General features: G+C 48.3%; 1 protein-coding gene across 13 annotated transcripts in view; it reads left to right on the top strand.

Moving 5' to 3' along the window:
• The window catches only part of KCNT1 (potassium sodium-activated channel subfamily T member 1), a 206,966-nt gene that overhangs the window by 147,595 nt on the left and 37,796 nt on the right, over window positions 1-21,575 (top strand). For all 13 annotated transcript variants that reach the window (XM_065572204.1, XM_065572206.1, XM_065572205.1 and 10 more), the window contains 8 exons: window positions 2,509-2,689; window positions 3,693-3,857; window positions 4,862-4,998; window positions 9,534-9,597; window positions 12,762-12,870; window positions 15,530-15,638; window positions 18,719-18,868; window positions 19,194-19,432. In XM_065572204.1, the coding sequence (XP_065428276.1) occupies window positions 2,509-2,689; window positions 3,693-3,857; window positions 4,862-4,998; window positions 9,534-9,597; window positions 12,762-12,870; window positions 15,530-15,638; window positions 18,719-18,868; window positions 19,194-19,432 (1,154 nt within the window). The remainder of the gene's footprint in view (window positions 1-2,508; window positions 2,690-3,692; window positions 3,858-4,861; window positions 4,999-9,533; window positions 9,598-12,761; window positions 12,871-15,529; window positions 15,639-18,718; window positions 18,869-19,193; window positions 19,433-21,575) is intronic.

The raw sequence follows: 21,575 nt of genomic DNA, 5'->3' as shown, positions 1-21,575 counted from the left end.
CACTGCTAGCTGTCAGACACAAAGGCAGAAGGGTTGAGCTATTGATTTTTTTTCTTTTTTCTGACTCCTTTCCCTTCTCTCCATCTCCATGCAAAAATATTTGTTTCCTCTTTAAGCAGGGGAAGGAAATATTGTTCACCTCTGGAGGGCAAAGGTGTCAGTGTCCAGATAACCTGTCATGTATTTGCTAACTGCCTGTTGCTTTTGTTATTGGAGGTGTGTGTGTGTGTGTGTGTGTGTGTGTGTGTGTGTGTGTGTGTGTGTGTGTGTGTGTGTGTGTGTGTTGTGGGGGGATGGGACAGAAGCTTCTTTACTAAAAACAGCATTGATTCAATGGTGTTTTCACCCCCTCTTGGTTATACTGCCTCCTACGTGGTGCTCTTGAGGGCAAAGAGTCCTTTTAATGCACACAGACACGGGAGGGGGAGCATGGCTGAAGGACCCTCCATAGCAGAACCTCTCTTGCTCTCAAAGGTCTAATGGAAAAGTCAACAAAACCGACTTTATAAGCTACCATGTGCACTTTGTCGGTGCTATTTCCTGTTGACCTGAACAATGGAGAATAGAGTGTTTGGGGTAGGGGTGAATTCTCATGCCCGTGAGAGGGTGCTGGGATTGATTCTCTGCCTGGCTCCCATTGGCTTTCATTGGAGGAGTGCACCAAAACCCCATACTGTGATTTGGAAACTTGCAGGAGATTCTGCCCCTGGCTGCAGCAGGAAGTTTCCAGTCTGATTCCAGTTGGATTCTGTAGATCCTGGAGAGGACTATATAAATATATATATATTGATCAAAGCATCATAGTTTAGGGCTGTTTACCCAAACCAAACTGAGCTCCCAAGCCTTTTAATCTCCATTCATCACAAATTATACAGGGCCAAATCCTGGGTCCATTGAGCTCAAGGGGTGCTTTATCATTGGTCTCAAATGGGTCAGTATTTAGTTTTATGGGATTAAGGCCCAGATCTGATGTAAATCAGCATTTGACTTTGATGGAACTATACCAGTTTACACCAGCTGGAAGTAATCCTAAATGTTCAGAACACTTTTTTGTAGCATTTTGGGTTGTTGTTTTTTTACTTTTTTTAGAGCCTGATCTTCGGAAGTGGTGATGGCTGATAAAAGAATCAGACACACTCCACTGACTCAGAGCGTCTCCTTACTTTGCTTTGTCCTCCTGAACACTTAGCTTCAGGCAGTTCAATTCCTATTTTAGGAGCCAATGATTGTCTCTAATTACATGATTTTAACAGAAACTTGTTAATTGGAGCATGCCAGGATCAAGGCTGGCTTATGCAAGTTCACATGGCTCAGAGCAGGCAGTAAGTGCTGTCATGTCCAGGGCGATACTGGTGATTTTCAAAGGGGAGATATTTGTTGGACACTAATTCAGCTGTGATGGCTTGTACATTAAGGACATTGCATTTCCTAAATATGCTGTTCATCTGGAGGAGGTTACCATGGTTGCTAGATTGCCATTTGTCTAATGGGTCACGGAGGCATCTGCTAATTAACAGAACCCTTTACCCTGTGCATTTAAAACAACGTGGATGTCTTTCCATTGTTAGGTATTTCATGTCTAGTTAGACTTTTGACATTTTCTTACATCTCTACTGGTCTGGACTTTGAATGTAACATACCAGTTAAGCTGTAAGTGGACACAAAGTGAAGCTGATGAGTATGATAGGTCTAAACATCCTGACAGGTCTTTTTAAATAAAAACAAGCCACAGTACACTTTGCCTTTAGCAGCGCATGCCCTCTGTGACTCTATATGTATTTCCTGGCCTGTCTGATAGCACTAGAATTAAATTCCAAGGCTACTTCTACATTATTTCTGTTCACCAAGATGACTTTTAACCTGCATGCCTCTCAAGTGATGCTGACTGACTACTGAGGCAATCAACTGCTTGGTTCCAGAAGGTTTGTGTTTCCAAAGAGAAAAGTGGTGCAGTGCGGAGTGAAATGTATTAGCAGCATTGTGCTTGCTGAAGAATCTCACTTGAAGTCAGTCATGAGACTGAGAGCCCTTAATGTCATCTGAGTCATAGCAAGGATGGAATGAGCTTCCCGTTTACCTTTCTGCGACACTCGGTTCTGTCAGAAACATAGGGCCTTGGACTCCATGGTGCCTACTTAAGTGGCGTTGTACTACTGGAGTGTGGTACCTGATGGCGAGAGTTTGAGGTCATGTTCTGATGAAGATGTTAATTGAGGGGGAGGATTATCTGAGCCAAATTGAACCTCTAAACTAGAAGTGCTGTCAAGCTGGCCAGATTTATCCTACTGACAATACTGGTGATACACCAGGGATGAATTCTGCCCATGAGTCTGGTAGGTTTAAGGCTTCTTCTAGGGCATTCTCCTGCAAGTACCAGAGGGCCCTCTTCCCCCACTGGCATGAGTAGGAGTGGAGGGCATTATACGTTGCAGGATCAGGAACCTGATGTTCATGGAGTGCTGTGTGAAAGCCTAATTGACACATGCTCCCTTTCCCTCCTCCCTCCAGAACCTGTGGCATCCAACATTTAGAAAGAGCAGGCGACAACCTCTCCCTCTTCAAGTCCTTCTACTTCTGTATCGTCACCTTCTCCACCGTGGGCTATGGAGATGTGACCCCAAAGATCTGGCCCTCGCAGCTCCTGGTGGTTATAATGATTTGCGTTGCCCTTGTCGTGCTGCCCCTCCAGGTAAGCGACACAGCCATGAGGAAAAAGATGCGCTCAGCCTATATTAGAAATGGCAGCGTTGCTGGTGTGTCATGGCCCGTGAGAAGGACCAGCAGGAAGGTGATTTCCACTTGACTAGACAGTTGACTGGGAACATGATTTGAGATTTCCAGAGGAGAGAGAGGAATTCTCAACCCATGGTATAGAGGGAACTTAGTTTCTGCTCTGAGGCACTGTCAACCAGCGGCTGAGCCGTGACGTTTGATGCATCACGTCTGGGAGCAGACAAGCCAGTGCTCCTTCTCTGCCAGCCAGCCGCATGATGCGGCAATGACAGCCTGTTGCCTGCAGTTTTCACTGTCTGTCACTGCTTAGTGTCAGGCGAGGGGAATAGGGAAAAGGTTTTCCTCTGGGATTGAATAGCCAACATGTATTTCCTTCCCATCTGTCCTTAAACGGAACAAGCAGAGAGGTGTGTGTGTGTGTGTGTGCGCGTGCCCGCTAGCAGGAGAGCTAGAAATCACGTTGTCACAGTTTGCAGGTACATACTGTGATGTGAGTTCATTTTAACGTGTATACATGTGTGTTGAGTATACGTATGTGTTACAATACAGGCATGCCTAGTACTGTACAGGGCATGTACACTACAGAAAATCTCAGGATGTTTGTCATTTAATGTTTCTTGAAATGAAGCAACCCATTTTCAAGAGGGTATACAGGTTAGCACGTGTGCCTAGTCTGTCTATCCTATCTGTGTCTTCTCCATTCTCTCGCTCTTACAGGCATTTGCATGATGCCCTTCACCCTAGCATTAAACACAGATTACATTCCTGTATATTACACACAACATTGTACATGTATAAACACAACTGTCCTTTATCCAGAGCTCTCTTAACCTTGCACAGGTGTATGTGGCTAACCAGGGGACAGTATAACTATGGATGTGCAGTTTGTAGCCGTGAAAGTGTTCTGAATCCTTGAATCCATTTGGCCCACCCCACAGTCTGTCTGCCTTTGTTTGCAGTTCGAGGAGCTTGTGTACCTCTGGATGGAACGTCAGAAATCAGGAGGGAATTACAGCCGCCACCGAGCACAGACGGAGAAACACGTTGTCCTTTGTGTCAGTTCCCTCAAGATTGACCTCCTGATGGACTTTCTGAACGAGTTCTACGCCCATCCCCGGCTGCAGGTAAAGGCAGAGATGACTTATTTCAGGGCTAGCGGTGTTAGCAGTTGAACAAGTGTCCTTACTGAGCTCTCCGCACTGCTAGACCTTGCTGTGGGTAATGAGTGCACCACTCGCACTGAGCACATGGAAGAGGGAAGCAAAGGATATGTGACAGGAATACATACGAGGTAAAAAATATCAGTTCAACCAGATTAGTCTTCAGTATGGTCTGGTAATTTGTTTCAATTCACTGTATAGAATGCATGGATCAGTATATGGAAACAGCACAGAAGAAATATATATTGTTGTAGTTCTGGTAGATTCACTACCCTGCAGTACATACCTCCCTCTATGCCACAACAATGGACACACTCTATCGGGGCTAGTTCGGGTTTTTCTGCAGCGCTTGTTGCTGTAGTATCCAAGCACATTGAAAATGCCTCTATAAATGTGTTATTTTTTTATGTTAGAAGGTGTTTACCAAATTGAATGCCTTATACTATATAAATAAAGTGTTTGCTCGTTGAACCCCAGATGATCTACCCAGCTCCGAATGGAATAATCAAGTCTAATCAGCGCCGTTTATCAGTGAATGGGTGTAACTTTCACCCCATTACTATTAAGAGTGGCTCACATGCACCCTGTATTTGCATTTAATTCAAGAACCAATCAAGATTTCACTGTCGTCATTGTCAGCCTTGGCTCCATGTAGATTTCATTTTTGAAGTCTTGTTAATTTCTCTAAATACGCAGAGCCCCACTTTTCTGAGCCAAATCTTCAGGCCTTTAATAATTCAGTTGTCAGATGTGCCTACATTAAAGCCATTGTGCAAACGTGATTGGGGGAAAACGCTGTGTGTGCCTCAACGCTTGTGACATCCCAGCGCTGGTGCAAAGTGATATCACACCATTAATAGTGTAATGCCGAAACCTGCATAGAATTGCACGCTCAATCAGCGAGTGAAACGATCTTACCACGCTTGCACTGTCAGGCTGCCAAGCAAACACTGGCTTTTTTCTTTCAGGATTACTACGTAGTGATACTTTGCCCAACAGAGATGGATATACAAGTTCGGCGGGTCCTTCAGATTCCTCTGTGGTCTCAGCGAGTGATATATCTTCAGGGATCTGCACTGAAAGATCAGGATCTCATGAGAGCAAAGTGAGTATAGAGCCCATCCTAGCAAGACCCACAGAGGTGAGGGAGGGGAATAGCCCTCCAAGACACCTGCTATGGCTACCAGCATATGTGTTCTCTGTTATTCAGAGCAAGAACTGTGCATGTCTGTGCTGTAGCATTGATTACACTGCTATACAGCTTCCTGGATAAGCATGGGAGAGTCAAAACACTCCAGCAGGGAAACTTCTCTCACTGGTGGGTGGCTCCAATAGCTAATCTAAGCCATATCGGTTTTTAGAAGAGGAATGCTGGACATTACAGTGCTAAGCTCCAAGCACTGGCTACAATCCATCGCTGGTTAAAATGAACGCTATTTTGTATGCTATTGACGAAAAATTTGGAAAATTCCCATCAGCCAGACACAAAGGTGAAAAGATGCCAGGAAGAAAAGCAGCTTAGTAAGGCCTGGTTTACACTAGAAGATTAAGTTGGTTTAACTACATCGCTCAGGAGTGTGAAATATCTACCCCACTGAGTGGTGTAGTTAACCTGACCTAACCCCCAGTGGATACAGTGCTAGGTTGCCGGAAGAATTCGTCCTAGCTACCATCTCTCAGGGAGTGGATTAGTTATGCTGACCGGACAACCCCTCCACCCCCACCCCGTTGGCGTAGGTATGTCTACACTGAGCATTACTGTGGCCCAGCTGTGCCTCTGTAGCATTTCAAGTGTAGACAAGCCCTTATTAAGGACATCCATTTCAGTGCTGACAGCTCAAGATATCACAGTAACTGATGCAAACTGTAATGCCCACATTCCGAACTCACTGTCACGGGGCTCTCACAGGCTGGCGTGTTAGTCTGACCCCAGTTTAAACATTCATGCACCACAGAATCTTTTCTCTGTTTTCTCTGCCATCACTGTAAAATTCTCAAAAATAGACATCAGATCATTGAACTCTAGCTAGGTGTCCTTCATTTTGTGGATAACGAGCCTTGAGGGGTGGACTGGAAATGTAATAATGGGGCTTTAAAATTCTTTAAAGGCTGCCAATTACTAGTTCCTTTTGAATCCAATCCTACCCCAGTAGAACTCTCTTAAGAACTCTGCACTTAGCTGATTGTTAAGGTGCCTAGAATAATGGATTGAAATTTTTTCTTATTTCTGAATTCAGCAGCCAGTAATAGAATTTGACGGCAGGAGGCACAGAAACCCAGGTTTATCATCTCCTGCGAAATGCAAGAGCCTGGATGCCCAATGCCTCCTTCTCCCCAAGAGCTGGAGAAATAACTCCCCCCAAAGAACCTGCTTTTACTAACTGTGTAACTCTAACTGTATCCAGTAAAGTAACTGGTAATAATAGTGGCCCTTCTAGATCTGAGGATCTCAAAGCACTTTGCAAATATGAATTGTGACTCGCAGCGCCCCTGAGAGGTAGCTTAATTCTGTGCTTATTTTTCGGGTGACCTGCCCGGGGCACACTTGAGTTAGCAGTAAGGGCAGAGGTGGAGCTGAGGAGGTGCAAGTCCGACTCCCTGGTCCAACTATTAGGAAACATTTGCTAGCTAGAGCGAGACGTGGCTCCTGCACAAGTAAGGGCTGCGTGGGGCAGGGGGACTTGATGCCAGTGGAGTAATGTGGTAGAGCTTCGCTCCAGCTCCCCTGCTCCTGCATGTCCCTCCTATGGCCTACCTCTAGAGCACCCCGATGGGTCCTCTCCTTCCCTTACTCAGGGGGTGGGATAAGGGGCACAGTGAGTCCTCTGCCAGATTTCCTCCAGCAGAGCTCCCGTGCACAGGAGGATTTCTTCATTTGGCCATCTCCAGCTGCAGCCCAAAGTGGCCTTAGCAAACCGGAGAGTCCAGCCCAGGTTCACACCAGCGCAACACGATTCGCAGCTCAACCCACTTTCAAGTCAGCACAGCTACCCCAAGGTCTAAAATGGCAATGTAGACAAGGCTTTGTCTTCCACCTCCCCTCTAACATTGCACATTCCATTGTCACACTTTCCAAACCCCTCTTCTCTTCTTCCCTTCCACCCCAGAGCCCTTTTTTCTACTTTGCTTTTCTATTCCTTTCCCTTTCCCCCGTCTCTTTAATGCTCAGCATGTACTTACTGCTCCGAGGACAGTTTACACATCCCTTGAAACACTGAAACTGGTCTTTATTTTTCCTGGCTGTTTGTGTGTCTCTCTCCATTGCCTTATAAATACCGATGGCGTAAACTCGCTTTGTAGGGACATTGTTCACTGTGTCTGCTGGGACCTCTTTGGGAAAATGACATTTTAATTAATTCAGAGAGAGAGAAATCATGTTTAAATCAAGGTAATGGGAGAAAAAGAGAGGGCAACACAAGCGGTCACACTATATCTCCTTATAAAGACATCGCTCTGCAAAGGCAGCGGAAAGCACCATTGAGGACCATACTGGGAGCGGGGACAGTGGAAGGCAGCCAGAAGGGAAGGGGCTCTTCGCTATTTAATATTGTGCATTTCCCGTGGATGCTCATTTCCGGAGCGAGAGCACTTACAAGAAACAATCACAGCCAGGACTCTTCCAGGGTAAAATGTGTGCGGAGGGGCACCTGTGTGTCTTTTAAGTGTGGATTCATCCCCCCTCCCCCCCAGTCCATGCAGTGCCACAAAGGGAGACTGGAGGTTTGTCCTCACTGAGGGGTTTTGCCCCAGAGGTGCTGCACCGGGGCAAGCCGCTACTGTAGACGCACCTGAAACCAGAGTAAGCCACTTTTTACAACTGCATGACACGTCTGTTGGGGGTTTGCTCTGGTGCAGCACTTGGATAAAGTTACTCGCGTGCAGAAATCCTCAGTTCGGACCAGCCCTGGGAGATGCATTTCCAGAGGCTCCTAGGGCAGTTCATGCAAGCAAGTTCTAGCATGTATAATTGTGCAGGTTTGTACATATATTCGGCAGGCTATGTGCTGTGTGTGCTGTGTGCTGTGTGCGCTGTGTGCTGATCACTGGCCCCTTTGTCCAGTGCTGCTCTGTGTGGCTGTCCCCATACAATGGACTCTCTCATCTCTGGTGACTCAAGGAACCACCTGTGTCAGACAAGTCTGGGCAGGATCTTGGTGCAGAGTTGCTTTCCAAAGCAGCACGTTAAGAAGCAATGACCCATCCCCGCTGCCCTGCCTGGTGCACGTTTATTATTAATCGTGTTTATTACAACAGTGCCTAGGGGCTGGCCAAGGCCCGGCACTATTTGTGCTAGGCACTATACAAACCTAGGGCATGTGTTCACTGCAGAGTTAACTCCGGCTTTTACTTGGGTGTAGCCCCTTATCTGTCTCCTGTCTTCATACAAAACTCTCTCCCCTGGGCATGCTGGTGCTTTGCATTCAGGCTAGCGGGCCTGTTGTGGGGGATAGGCTAACCCCATGGTAGCCTGCCCTCTTTGCAATCAAATGCAGGCTAAATCACTTGAGCGCTGATAGTCCTCCAGTGCCTTCTTACATTCCCCCCCCACCCATGTGTCAGACAAGTTCTCCCACAATTCACTGGGAAAGAAGCATAGAGCTGCTGAGTTTTCTGCAGAGCTAAGAGTTTTGGGATATGCCCCCAAAGTCCTAGTGACTCACATGAGGGCATGCGGTGGCAGTGTGGACGCAGTCAATGGCACACTCGAGTCTGGCTCTGCAGCGTGGCTGCTCGCACGCGGGCTAGCCCGACGTGGGTGCTCCGACCCGTGTGCTGATCACCCAAGTTAACTTTGCCGTCTAACTAGACAAGGCAGATGCAGAGATACGACCTATGGCAATTAGAGCCGCTTTCCACTGTTCACCAAGTGTTTCATGTCTGTCGCCTGCCAGAGCCAGAAGCTCCCTTGTTTAATTACCTGAGCCTTGCCAGGGCCTCCCACAGCTGAAATAAAACCGTGGAGAAATACCGGATGGCTTTCTGCGGCATTCACACCCGCCTATGCAGAGAGCAGCCATCTGCTCGCAGTCCTGTCGGCTTCCTCAGGGGGTGGCGGCGTGACGCTCCCCAGAGATACTCAGGGTTGTGAGGCACCTCGCCGCTACCTGCCCTTCACGTGAAACAGCCTCATTTGTGCCCCCTGTAGCTCAGCTCCCTGAAACCAAAAGCCTGTAGCTATGCAAGCCGCCGACCGTGTTGTCTCTGTGCTGGCTACTGACAGACACACACCAACCCCAGTGCTCCCTTGAGGCTTTCCCCTGCGGTGTCCAGCCCGTAACCACAGGATGCTCACAGAAATGATCAAGTCCCTGTCCCCAAGGGAACAGTATGTGCACGGTTTGACTGGTACAACTGGGATCAGGCCCTTTATAACATCCCTGCTGTTCCCAGACTGCTGTATTTAATTTACTAACAGCAGCATGAAATGGCCTTCTCGCAGGCTACCTCTGCTCCTCTTGTAATGTGACAGGGATGGGCAGGAGGGCTGGTTACCCGATTCCTGGCAAACGTTAGCAGTGCCCAGGTGTACCGTCTTTTCTGACCACCCAGAAACCAGGCCAGCGGACTCTCTAGCTGAGTGCCTGTGAGATGAAGAAGCTTGCTGGCTGTGTGTGATCACAGAACCCTTTGTGTTTTCAGGATGGATAACGGAGAGGCCTGTTTCATTCTCAGCAGTCGAAACGAGGCGGACCGCACGGCCGCGGTAAGACAGGGCTGGGTTTATTGGCGCATCATAGCTGTTAAAGCCAGAAGGGACCATTATAAACTAGTCTGACCTCCTGCATAACCCAGGCCAAAGGCCCTCCCCCAAAGGAGATGGCAGTTAGCAGAGCCTGGTTTCGCTCTATGGACCTCTGGTTATGGGTGCTAACAAACTTATAATGCTAATACTAATTTACATTGCCTGGGGCAAGTCATCCCGTCCCTTCCTAGGGCAGGGATTCCTGTTCTTTCCTCTGAAGCATCCGCTCTTGAAGGCAGAGCTACTGAACTGGAGGAAGTCCTGAGCCACTATGGTCAGTCCAATGTTTCTCTCCTAAGTGTCGAAAACATCAGGTGCATTCATCAACAGGCTGTCTACCACTCCCCAGCCAGGCATGCCTTGGTGACATTTTGCTGCCTTATGATGCTTTTGTCATTTGTGTTCGTGGTGCATATGCTGGGATTGGCAGAGCTGGGGCTTTGGGGATCACCTTGAACTGTGTGAACTAGAAACGTCCTCACCCTGCATGCAGCGAAAAAAATACCCAAGAAGAGAGGCCTAAAGAAATCGGAATTAGGAAGCGAGGTATCTGACGGTGATCCTGAAATGCATGTTCTTACCGTGCCCAGATAAAGCTGTGGGAAGGAGACCAGGTGAAAAGTTAGATCACAGCTCATGGGATTATCCACAAGAAGGGTCAGGTGGCAAAGAAATTATGATACACCAACACAAGACACTGACGTTGGGAAGAGCAGTAGGAGAGGTTGGGGGCCAATTTGGTTGTGTGACCAGAGGGGCTGACCACAGGGGCTGACTCTGTACCCGAATGCCTGCCACCAGAATGAGTCAGACCCACATGCCAAAGTGGGGTGCATTAAAACAGAGGTTCTCAACCCAGGGATGGGTCATGAACAGCTATCAGGAGGTCACAGCTCACTCAGCTCTCCCCCTAGTGCTAAATAAGAGAGAGGTCCTGGCTGGACGGAAGGGATAGTCCTTGGGGGAGGCGGGTGCACTGGTATGCAAAGGGGTCCTAGTATGGCAAAGGACAAGAACCACTGCATTAAAATACAGTGGCATTCTACACCCAGGGTGTTTTTCCATGCTCATGCATGTGCCGAGGGGCTGTGTCCGTACTGCTGAAAGGATTCCCATGTTCCTATTTGCTGGTCTTGCTGCTTTCGTGACAGTCTGTGTGTGTCAAGTTGTCTCATCGGCTGGTGCATAAAACTGGAACAAAGCCACACTGCTGCCAGTTTCTCCAGACAGGCCGGGGGAGACAGCGTGTGACTAGCTGCAGCCATGCTGGCTTTTCAATGACAGGCTGATCTGTGTGGTTCCAGGACACGTTTCTCCTCTGGCTCGTTTTATTCTGGACTGAACCTTTGCTCCCACTATTGGCCTGACTGGGCTGTAGCCCCTGGTGGGAAGAGCAGAACGTCCCCGGCGAGCAGTGAACTCCTGCTGGCTTTATGTTCCCGTGGGGCAGGAGAGATGCGTTCGTTGGGATTTGCAGTGAGGTCACAGACTGGTTTGCAGTCACGGTTGCCATGCAAGTGTGTGGGCTGCTATCCGGTCAGGACTGTGACTTTGCCACGGCCTCAGGGAAGGGGAAGAGGGTCATGAGAGAGAACACGTGGGCTTGAAAAAACCTGCCAGGGGCCAGGTCCCCAAGGCGTCCTCCTACCAGGCTAACTCCTGAGTAAGGAGACAGTAACGACTTCACCGTTTGGCCCAGTGTGAATCACCAGAAACGTCAATGGAAATTGTTAGAAACGAGGGGCTGCTCTCAATGGATCCGGAGTCTCTGCATTAGAGTTCCCCACTGAGAGAGCCTCTGAGGGCTGAAATTTAATCTCTCATCAACATCATTGTGCCAAGGTCCTTGCAGTGCCCTGGCCGCCCTGTGCCTAGGCCCGCATTTGCAACAGGGAGCTGGGAGATTTCAGAGTCAGGGTTCGTCTACATTGCAATAAAAGCCCCACGGCACGGCTGCGGCTGGCCCAGATCAGCTGACTCAGGCTCGGGCTGAAAATTGCAGTGCAGACCTTTGGGCCTGAGCTTGGAGACCCACGCCCTTGCAGGCTTCCAGCCCAAGCCCGAACATCTACACTGCTATTTTTTCCCTGCAGCCTCAGCTCCACATGCCCGAGTCAGCTGATCCAGGCTCCGAGACCCAGTGCTGTGGCGGGGAGGAGGGTCGGTTATTGCGGTGTAAATGTACCTTGAGTAACATTACAGAGAACAGGCGAAGGGTGACCACTCCTCATGGTTCAGGGAATAGCGTGACTAAAACCCTTGCAATAACAAATTGGTAACACAGAGATTGACAAGCCGGCTGCTAACAGAGATGGCAGTAGAAGCTTGTGTGTTAAGATCAAGAGGGCTGGGGTTCAGTCACTTGAATTTAAGTGCATCCTCTAAAAAACTCTGGAGGGAAATGATGATACAGTTTGAATACATCACTGGAACCAGCTAAACGAGAGGCCTGGTCTGCCTGCTGCCCTCTGGTTGGAGAATGAACAGGGGTGCCTGGGGAAGGACACACCGGGTTGAGGTGGGAGGAAGTGACCTGCAGAGTGAAAGTCAGGGTCTCCTTAGGACCCCTTGTAGGTCCGTTTTCTTTAGCCAGGGAGGAACCCGCCCTTGAATAGTGGCCACAGAACAAGTTCAGCGTAGGGTGGCACTCCTCAGGTAGCGGGGATAGTTCATATTGAATTATTATTTACCAAGATTTCAGGCATATCTTCTCATCAGATCCCTGGGGCAGGTATGTAACCCTCTGTGCTGGTATTGGGATGACCCAGATTCCAACATGTACCTGTGTGTATGGCCTTTATCTGATTCTGTGTATATAGCAAATCAGTTACCGGTCTGGGATGCCAGGAGGTTAAGGCTGGGCTATTCAAAGGACCCCACAGGAAATCTGCAAATCCTAGACTGAACTCAGTTTATTTTTCCTGTTTCACTTCCAGACTCCACATTTGTTCTGGAGGGGCAGCCTGGGAGGGTTGGGTGTTTGCAGTGAGCCTGCCTGTGCTTGTCTCTCTGTGATCACAAGGCACTATTGCTTGTGAATTAAGCCTAAAACATGGAGGTGCTGGAACCTACTGAGCTGCCGGGGGGATGCTTATAGCGTTGCTCTTGCCTTTGTCTTTCATCAGGACCATCAGACCATCCTGAGAGCCTGGGCTGTGAAGGATTTTGCTCCCAACTGCCCCCTCTATGTTCAGATTCTAAAGCCTGAAAACAAGTTTCATGTCAAGTTTGCTGGTGAGTTTGGTGTGAGCAGATGTGGGCTTCCCCTGGAAGGCCAGATCCACCTGCCTTTACTCACGCCAGGAGCCCTGAGGGGAGACTTATTGCTGAACACAGCCACCAATCTACAGATGTTCCTGAATATTCACTGCTACTCACCACCAATGGGTTCCCGTATTTCTTCCAGCCACCAGTCTGAACCTCTCGCTGCCGGAGTTGCCACTGCCCTGGTGGCGTGATCTCCTCTAGTTTCTTGGTCCTTCTAGCAGATATTTTAGGATATCCATCCTCTGCCTGTCACAGCACAGGAATTAAATTTAATTAAAAAAAGAGCTCCGGAGGCGATCTGACAAGCCTAACTTCGGGACTGGGCAAATTGCTAGAAACTATATTAAGGGACAGAACTATCAGACACATAGATAAACACAATTTGTTGGAAGAAGCAATACAGCTTTTATAAAGAGAAATCACGCCTCACCGTTTTATTAAATTCTTTTGAAGGTATCAACAAGCATGAAGATAAGGGTGATCCAATCGATAAAATGTACTTGGATTTTTAGAAGGCCTTAGACAAGGTCCCTTACCAAAGGCTCTTAAGGAAACTAATTAGTCGTGGGAGAAGAGGGAAAGTCCTCTGGTGGATCAGTAAGTGGTTAAAAGAAAGGAAACAAAGGGTTAGGAATAAATGGTCAGGTGTTCTAATGCAGAGAGGTGAACAAGGGGGTCCCCCAAGGATCTGTACTGGGACCAGTCCTATTCAACATACTCATTAATGAGCTGGAAAATGGGGTGAACAGCGAAGAGGCAAAGTTTGCAGATGTTACAAAATTATTCATGGTAATTAAGTCCAAAGCTGACTGAAGAGGGGGATCTCACAAAACTGGGTGACTGGGCAGCAAAATGACAGATGAAATTCAACACTGATAAGGCAAACAGAAAGTTAGGAGCTATTAGGAAAAGGATAGAAAATAAGACGGAGAATATCATAATGCAGCTATATAAATTCATGGTGTGCCCTCACCTTGATTGCGGGGTCCAGTTCGAGTTGCTCCATCTCAAAAAGGACATAGTGGAACTGGAAGAAGTTCAGCGAAGGGCAACAAGATGATCAAGGGGATGGAATGACTTCTGTACAAAAAGAGACGGAAATGATTAAACTGTTCAGATTAGAAAGGAGACGCTTAAGGGGGCATATGCTAGAGGTCTATAAAATCATGAATAGTGTGGGAAAAGTGAATAAAGAAGTGTTATTTACCCATTCCCACAAAAGAAAAACCAGATGAAATAAATAGGCAGTGCGTTTAATAAAAACAAGAGGAAGTACTTTTTCACACAAACGCACAATTAACCGGTGGAACTCATTGCCATGGGATGGGGCGATGGCCAAAAATATAATTGGGTTAAAAAAAAAATAACTAGAGATGGTCATAGAGGATAGGTCCATCAATGGCTATTAGCCAAGATGGCCAGGGATGCAACCCCATGCTTGGGGTGACCTTAAACCCCTTGACTGCCAGAAGCTGGGAGAAGACGACGGGTGGATCACTCCAACTGCCCTGTTCTGTACACACCTCCTGAAGCTCCGGTTGGAGCCATTGTTGGAGACAGGATACCATGTTAGATAGACCTTTGATCTGACCCACTATGACAGTTCTTATGTTCCTAACAGCTAGTAATGCTAATGTGAGTCACGGACTTAGGTCACTGGCAGAATAGTCCCCCTGGGCCATTATGAGGTAGGGCAGAGGCTTCTCTACCAACTCAAAAAACAACCAAACTTTTAAACCTTGCCAAAAGTTTCTGAAAACCTTTTAAAAATGTAGTGTTTGTATTTTTAGGTATGGTCCTTTTCTTTTAAGTGTTTCCTGGGGAATCTCCCAAAATGGGATTGTGGGTTCGACAGTGTTGTAAAGTACAGAACAGTTTAGAATCTGTGATCAGGGAAATTATAATGAAGTGAGAGAGCTTTTCTTATCTTCCCCATGATAAACTTGCATAATTTGGATCGTGAATTCTGCCATCTCTCTGCCCTCAAATTACCATGTGGGACCAGTGGCAGGATTGGGCCTAAATTCAAATATGTTACCAGATTATTATTATTATTGGACAATGATCAATTTTTTTCTGGAAAGAGACACTTGAGATTGAGTACAGGTCATTAGGCTGTCAGTGTGATACCTCGTCCTTCATAGAATGAATCTGGACCAGGTCCTGGGGTTTGAAATTCATCCCTCTCCCCTGACTCTGCCTTGGGAGGAGCGGGGGGTCTGGATTGGGTTCTGTTTACTTGGCAGGTTTCCATTCTGTGAATCTGTTTTTCCTCCCTGCATTTATTCCAATTTTCATTGCTCCCCATGTGTCATCCAGGGTGGGTTTTTGATTAGTTGAAACCGTCTATGGTACGTACTGGAAACAAGATGTTTGAGTGTTTCCCTGCAGCCCCTTCTGTGCTTAATCAATCTGCGCTGACTTCATAGAGACTGGAACATAAAACAAACGATCTCCAGCATCCTCAAATAGCTGTGCGTGCTGTGCAACCCTCTCCCCAGCCTCCCATGCATAGCAACTGGCTAGCTAGAAGATCAGCCATGGGACATTACCAGTTGTAGGAGGTGTGTAAATCAGAAAAATGAAAGTGATGCTCAGAGGGTAGTAATTGTCTTTTTCATTTCAGATCATGTGGTCTGCGAAGAAGAATGCAAATACGCCATGCTGGCTTTGAACTGCGTCTGCCCAGCAACCTCCACGCTCATCACCCTGCTGGTTCACACATCCAGGGGCCAGTGAGTGCTGGTGTTTTACTCATGAACTGTCTTCTGTTTGCTGGAATGTTTTTTGCACATTCTTCACTCTGGGTTGTCTGCTTAACATTTGCATTGGGTTAAAAATAGAGATTGGGCCTGAACTACAAAGTTTAGATCTGGATCTATATTAACTTAAATCTGCCTTGAGAGAAAGGATGATCTTGTGGTAAAGGGACAGAGACTCAGGAGCTCTGGGGGCTATTCAAGGCTCTGCCACTGCCAACCTGTGTGACCACGGGCCTGTCACTTAGCCTCCTTGTGCCTTAGTTCCCCATCTGTCAAATGGGGACAGTAATGCATCCTTTCTCCCACCCTTTTCTATTTAGATTGTATGTTCTTTGAGGCAGGGACTATCTCTTATGATATGTTTGTACAGCGTCTACCTGATCTTGGTTGGGATCTCTAGATGCTATCAGACTACCAATGATCAATAATAATTATAGTTCCAGCCGTGTATCTGATCACCTTCCCTCTGATGCCTTGTGTCCTGGGCCTTGGTCCTGTCCCATCTCTAGTTAAAAAGCATAAATCTTACAAGAAAGAATAATACTTTTGAATGTCCTCTGTGACCCATTGAGCTGGGGCAGTGTCACTTGCCTTATAAGTACAGAAGTCACATACCTGGAGCTGAAATCTGCCCACACTTTATTTGGATCCAGCTTGAGAGGGGAACATTAGGTAATGAACGGTGGAACAGAGAGACCCAGATGGCTGGCAGGAAGTCATGGGTGTGGCAATCGTATCTCAGCAAATGGCCACTCACAGACGCTGTGCCGTGCAGGGGGGATGACTTAAGGACTGGCACCGTTTGTCGCAGGCCCCAAACTCGCCCACTAAATCCGGCAACTGAAATGAGACCAAAGTAAATGAGACCCACAGGAGACTAGACTATTATGTGCCAGAGGCAGAGAATAGGAGGGACCGAGATGCACCAGTGCCCAAGGCCCCTGCAATGGCAGGGAAAGGATTAAATGAGATATACACAGATAACCCTCATGCTGCAGAGGAAGGTGAAAAACCCCCAAGGTCCCTGCCAGTCTAACCTGGGGGGAAATTCCTTCCCGACCCCACATGTGGTGATCAGTTAGACCCTGAGCGTGTGAGCAAGAACCAGCTGGCCAAGCCCCTGAGAGAGAGAGAATGCTCAGAGCCACTTCAGAGCCTTGTTCCACACCGCCACCCCGGTCCAGTGTTCCACTTCCAGGCGTGATGTTTCAGAGGAAGGAGATTAAAATACCCTCCCAGAATACAGTGGGGAAGAAAATCCCTTCCTGACCTCAGCCAGTGGTTGGCTGAAGCTCCGCAGCAGAATCATAGAATATCAGGGTTGGAAAGGACCTCAGGAGGTCATCTAGTCCAACCCCCTGCTCAAAGCAGGACCAACCCCAACTAAATCATCCCAGCCAGGGCTTTGTCAAGCCTGACCTTAAAAACCTCTAAGGATGGAGATTCCACCACCTCCCTAGGTAACCCATTCCAGTGCTTCACCACCCTCCTAGTGAAATAGTGTTTCCTAATATCCAACCTAGACCTCCTCCACTGCAACTTAAGATCATTGCTCCTTGTTCTGTCATCTGCCACCACTGAGAACAGCTGAGCTCCATCCTCTTTGGAACCCCCTTTCAGGTAGTTGAAAGCAGCTACCAAATCCCCCCTCGTTCTTCTCTTCTGCAGACTAAACAATCCCAGTTCCCTCAGCCTTTCCTCATAAGTCATGTGCCCCTGCCCCCTAATCATTTCTGTTGCCCTCCGCTGGACTCTTTCCAATTTTTCCACATCCTTCTTGTAGTGTGGGGCATACGTCATAACCCGGAAGGGAACCCCAGGATGGTTGAGCCCTGCTCGCGCCATTACAAGCAACCCCCTCGTACGATTGCACTAAAACGTTTTAAAACTAATGACGTTGTTTGCCCACCACAACTCCTAGTGGGCGGCTGTTCCAGAATCTCCCCCCTCTGATGGTTAGAAACCTTCTGCTAATTTCCAGCCTGAATTTGTTCCTGGCCAGTTTATATCCATTTACTCTGGTGTCAACATTGTCCTTTAGCTTCACTAGCTCTTCACCCGGCCTGGTATTTATGCCCCTAATGTATTTATACAGAGCAATCAGATCCCCTCTCAGCCTTCTTCTTTCCCATGAAATAGGAAGGCAGTTAAAATCCGAAATTAAAATGAGCCTGGAAAGCGCAGCAGGTTATTGATACACACAGTCATGATCTTAGTGCTGATGGCCTAAAATGCAGCCTCATCTTTAACAGCTCCTGTCATTCAGTGTCCCGTGTAATAACACCGTATAGAGCAGATCCTCCTCAGCTGGCATGAATTGTCCTTTGAGGAGGATCTGGCCCGGAGGGTGTAGCTGTAGGGAGGCTGGAGTCCCTTCATTCTGTTGGGATCGGGAGGGGTGATCTCCAATGCTGAACCATGGAGATTTGTTACAACACGGAGAGGAGTCCTGCCACTGCTGCCTCCCCTCACCCTTTCCGACCCCATCGCTTAGCCCAGAGAGTGGGCCCTGTGGCCTGCCCGGGGTATTTCTGTACTCAAGGCCCTTCTGCTCAGGCACTTGTGAGACAGGATGACAGCGGAGCAAACTTTGGGTCTTCTTCGGTCATTTCAGGAGGCTGTTATCAGTAATCTGCATGACACATGGAGCAGTTGGGTCAGGGGGCAGAGGTGTTCAAATGCCCTTCACTTTAGTCCGGGGTGGCAAATACAGCACCACCTCTTGCTGCAGAGGGCCTGCCGAGCGTGACACTTTAGGCATGGATTTTGAAGGTGCAGGCTCATCAGTTCCCCCCTGCAATTCTCTTCCTGGCCACCAGCTTCCCCGATGACACATCCTTGGAAGGGCTCACCTGGACTGGCCCCATAATTCCCACAAGAATAGCTTTAACCTAAAGAAGCTCCCGCACTTGCTATGGGCTCAGAAAGCATGCTGGCCTTCCAGCAAGGTGCCCAGATACCACAGTGATGGGGGGGACCCTAGTGAGATCGCACTGTGGTGGTGGAGCTGAGCACAAGTCCTTACCAGGCATATTCTGTTCCTCTGGTTACAGAGAAGGCCAGGAGTCCCCGGAGCAGTGGCAAAGGATGTATGGACGCTGCTCAGGCAACGAAGTGTACCACATCCGCATGGGGGACAGCAAGTTCTTCATGGAATACGAAGGGAAAAGCTTCACCTATGCTGCTTTCCACGCACACAAAAAGTGAGAGCCAGCCCGATTCAGTACCTCGAAGCCCTGGCATGGGGATCCCTTGCAGCTTTTGGTACCGGTCTCACATGTCGCGGTCGTTTAACTCTCTTGGTAAATAGCGGGGCAGCGGGGACTGGATCAATCCAATTACCTCCAATATTGGTTTGGAAAGGTGCAAAGTGAGAGGAGAGTTTGCATTTGCTTCCGTTTTCCATGTGCTGGGTCAGTGACGCTGGTGTGACACGTTGGCTGAGGCCCAGGCAGTAGCTTTGCAAAAGAAACCAAGAGTCTTTTCTAGGGAGTGGCCTTGAATGTCCACATTGTACTTCTGCCTTAGGTACGGCGTCTGCTTGATCGGCATCAGGAGGGAAGAGAACAAGAGCATCCTGCTGAACCCTGGGCCGCGGCACATCATGACGGCGTCTGACACCTGCTTCTACATTAACATCACCAAGGAGGAGAACTCTGCCTTCATTTTCAAGCAGGAGGAGAAGCAAAAGAAGAAAGGCTTTGCAGGGAGAGGGATCTATGACGGCCCATCCAGGCTGCCTGTTCACAGCATAATTGCAAGTATGGGTGAGTCCTTCTAGCCCTCCCAATGGAAGAGAGGAAAGCGGCACAGCCTGTGTGAACGAGCAGAGTAATAATATCTCCCCCACACCTCACTCTGTTCTTCATGGTGTTTGTTTGTTTTTTAACTCCTGTTGAGTCCACTGCGGGTAATTCCTTTTGTGGTAGAAAACCAGGCCCTCTGCTCAAAGGAGTTTTGTGAGTGGTAGATGTCTGGTAATGAGCACATGGCCCCATGGTGCTACTGGGATGTGAAACACCTTTACAGCTAAGCGTGAGTGCTTTGCCATCCTTTTTCTGCTGAACACAAATGACCCAGCACCTCTGGGTTGGATGAAACCAGAAACTTCACCCAAGACCCGAACCCAAACCTGAATTTGAACTGTTGTGAAAGCTGGAAAAAGTCAGGCTACTTTCAGTGGTCTCAGGGAGTTCTGGCTAATGGTTAGAGTACAGAATGGGGAGTCAGGATTCCTGGCTTGTGCTCCTGCCTCTGCCAGTGATGTGATGTGTGACCTCGGCCAAGTCACTTAACCTCTCTGACCTAGCTACACTGTTTGCTGGCAAAGACAGTTTTTCACCTCCAGGACTGCTCTTCCATTGAGAGCAACAGAGGAGGCTGCAGGGTCGACAGGGCTCCAGTTGTGCTTGTGCATTTGTATCACCCTGTTGTCTAATCCTGCTCAGAGCCATATGTACGCTGTTGCTACACGGGTGGGAGCTGTACTGATGGAGAATTGTGGCTATGGAGTTTGCAGTTTCACCATCTATATAATGGGATAACACCACCTACCTCTTCGGGAGCTTGGGGCTTAGCTCATTTTGCAAAAAGCTGAAGTGCTAAGAGTGCATGCTACTAAGCATTTCCTGATTGTGCTAATTGCTAAGAATTTCTAAGTAGTCATAACAATCTGACAGAGCCAGGCTATTGTACTACTTCAAAACAGAGTAGGAACAAATGCTGCCCTGAGTTACACATTCATTGATTTCCCTGGGAGCTCTGGGTGCAACTGGGCTTAGGAATGAATTGATCCTCTTACAGAGCCAGGCTGCCAAGGAACCAGCAAGCTCTGTACAGTTCTGTTCCCTACGGTGATCAAGGAGCACTCTCCCTGTCTAAGTTACCAGCGGCCCTGCGCTGCAGAAATACCTGCTTTCCAGGCGCTGCTGGATGACACTTCCCTCCCCCCCGTGCTGTCTATTGTTCAGTAGCTGAAGAGTCACAGGGGAAAATAACTTTCTGCCATTTCCCCGCTGCAGGGAATCCAGCACCTCCCTTTTTGGTCTCTGGAGAAATGGAGCGAATTTCTCTTTGGCACATTTGTTTTAATCTGCACTGAAGGATCTCTTGCACTCTGCAGCGGTGCAGATGACAAATAAATAAGCCAGTAGCACTCAGCTCGTTGGCTTATTGCAAGGAAAACAGAGGCAGGGGGAACAAGCAATTAAAAATATTGCCAGCGATGGACTCCCACATGGCCCTTCGCACAGCAGATGTCTGTGTATTCACCCTTTTGAAATAGCTCAGACCACGTGCTGTCGAGCAGAAGGGAGCTCTTTTCTCTCATCCTTTTGCACACGCTATTCCTGGTCTTCAGCTTCTGTCTCCAGACAAAGTCAGTCCCTGAAGTGACTTCTTGAGCATTCATGTGCCTACCTTTGGCAAAAGCAAGCAGCGTCGTGTCTTGGGGAGGGGAAGCGCTATAACTGCACCTGCATCATTTCCCTGCCAGTGCAGGATGCTACGTGCTCTCGCGGGGGAAAGCAGTCGGTACCCAACAAACAGCGAAGTGAAGCTTGTCTTGCCATGCACTTTGTTCCTATAGTAGGAGAGTGTAGAGAAAGGCCACTGGGCCAGAGCACTAGAATGGAGCTTTCCTGTTATTTCCCCTCGTGAACGACCGTTGGTTTTTCAATTGCTCTTAGCAGCAAAATGCCACAAGCAGGTTATTAAAGTGTTTTATGTTTCTGTCGTGCAGCTGGCCCCTGCTCTCGCCCTGGCTCACAGCTATTTCATAGCCCTCCTGAGTGCTGGGAAAAGCTGCAAGGCTTGGGGAGGGGGTTTAATGCATGGGCTCTTGGTCTTCCACACCCTGGAGAGACAGAAATCCGGGAGGCGGCCCCGGGTTTAACCTTCCTAGCTCCGGAG

The sequence above is a fragment of the Chrysemys picta genome, chromosome 18 (genome assembly GCF_011386835.1).
Source record: "Chrysemys picta bellii isolate R12L10 chromosome 18, ASM1138683v2, whole genome shotgun sequence".
Classification (NCBI taxonomy): Eukaryota; Metazoa; Chordata; order Testudines; family Emydidae; genus Chrysemys; species Chrysemys picta.
This window is presented reverse-complemented; position numbering and strand designations above follow the sequence as displayed.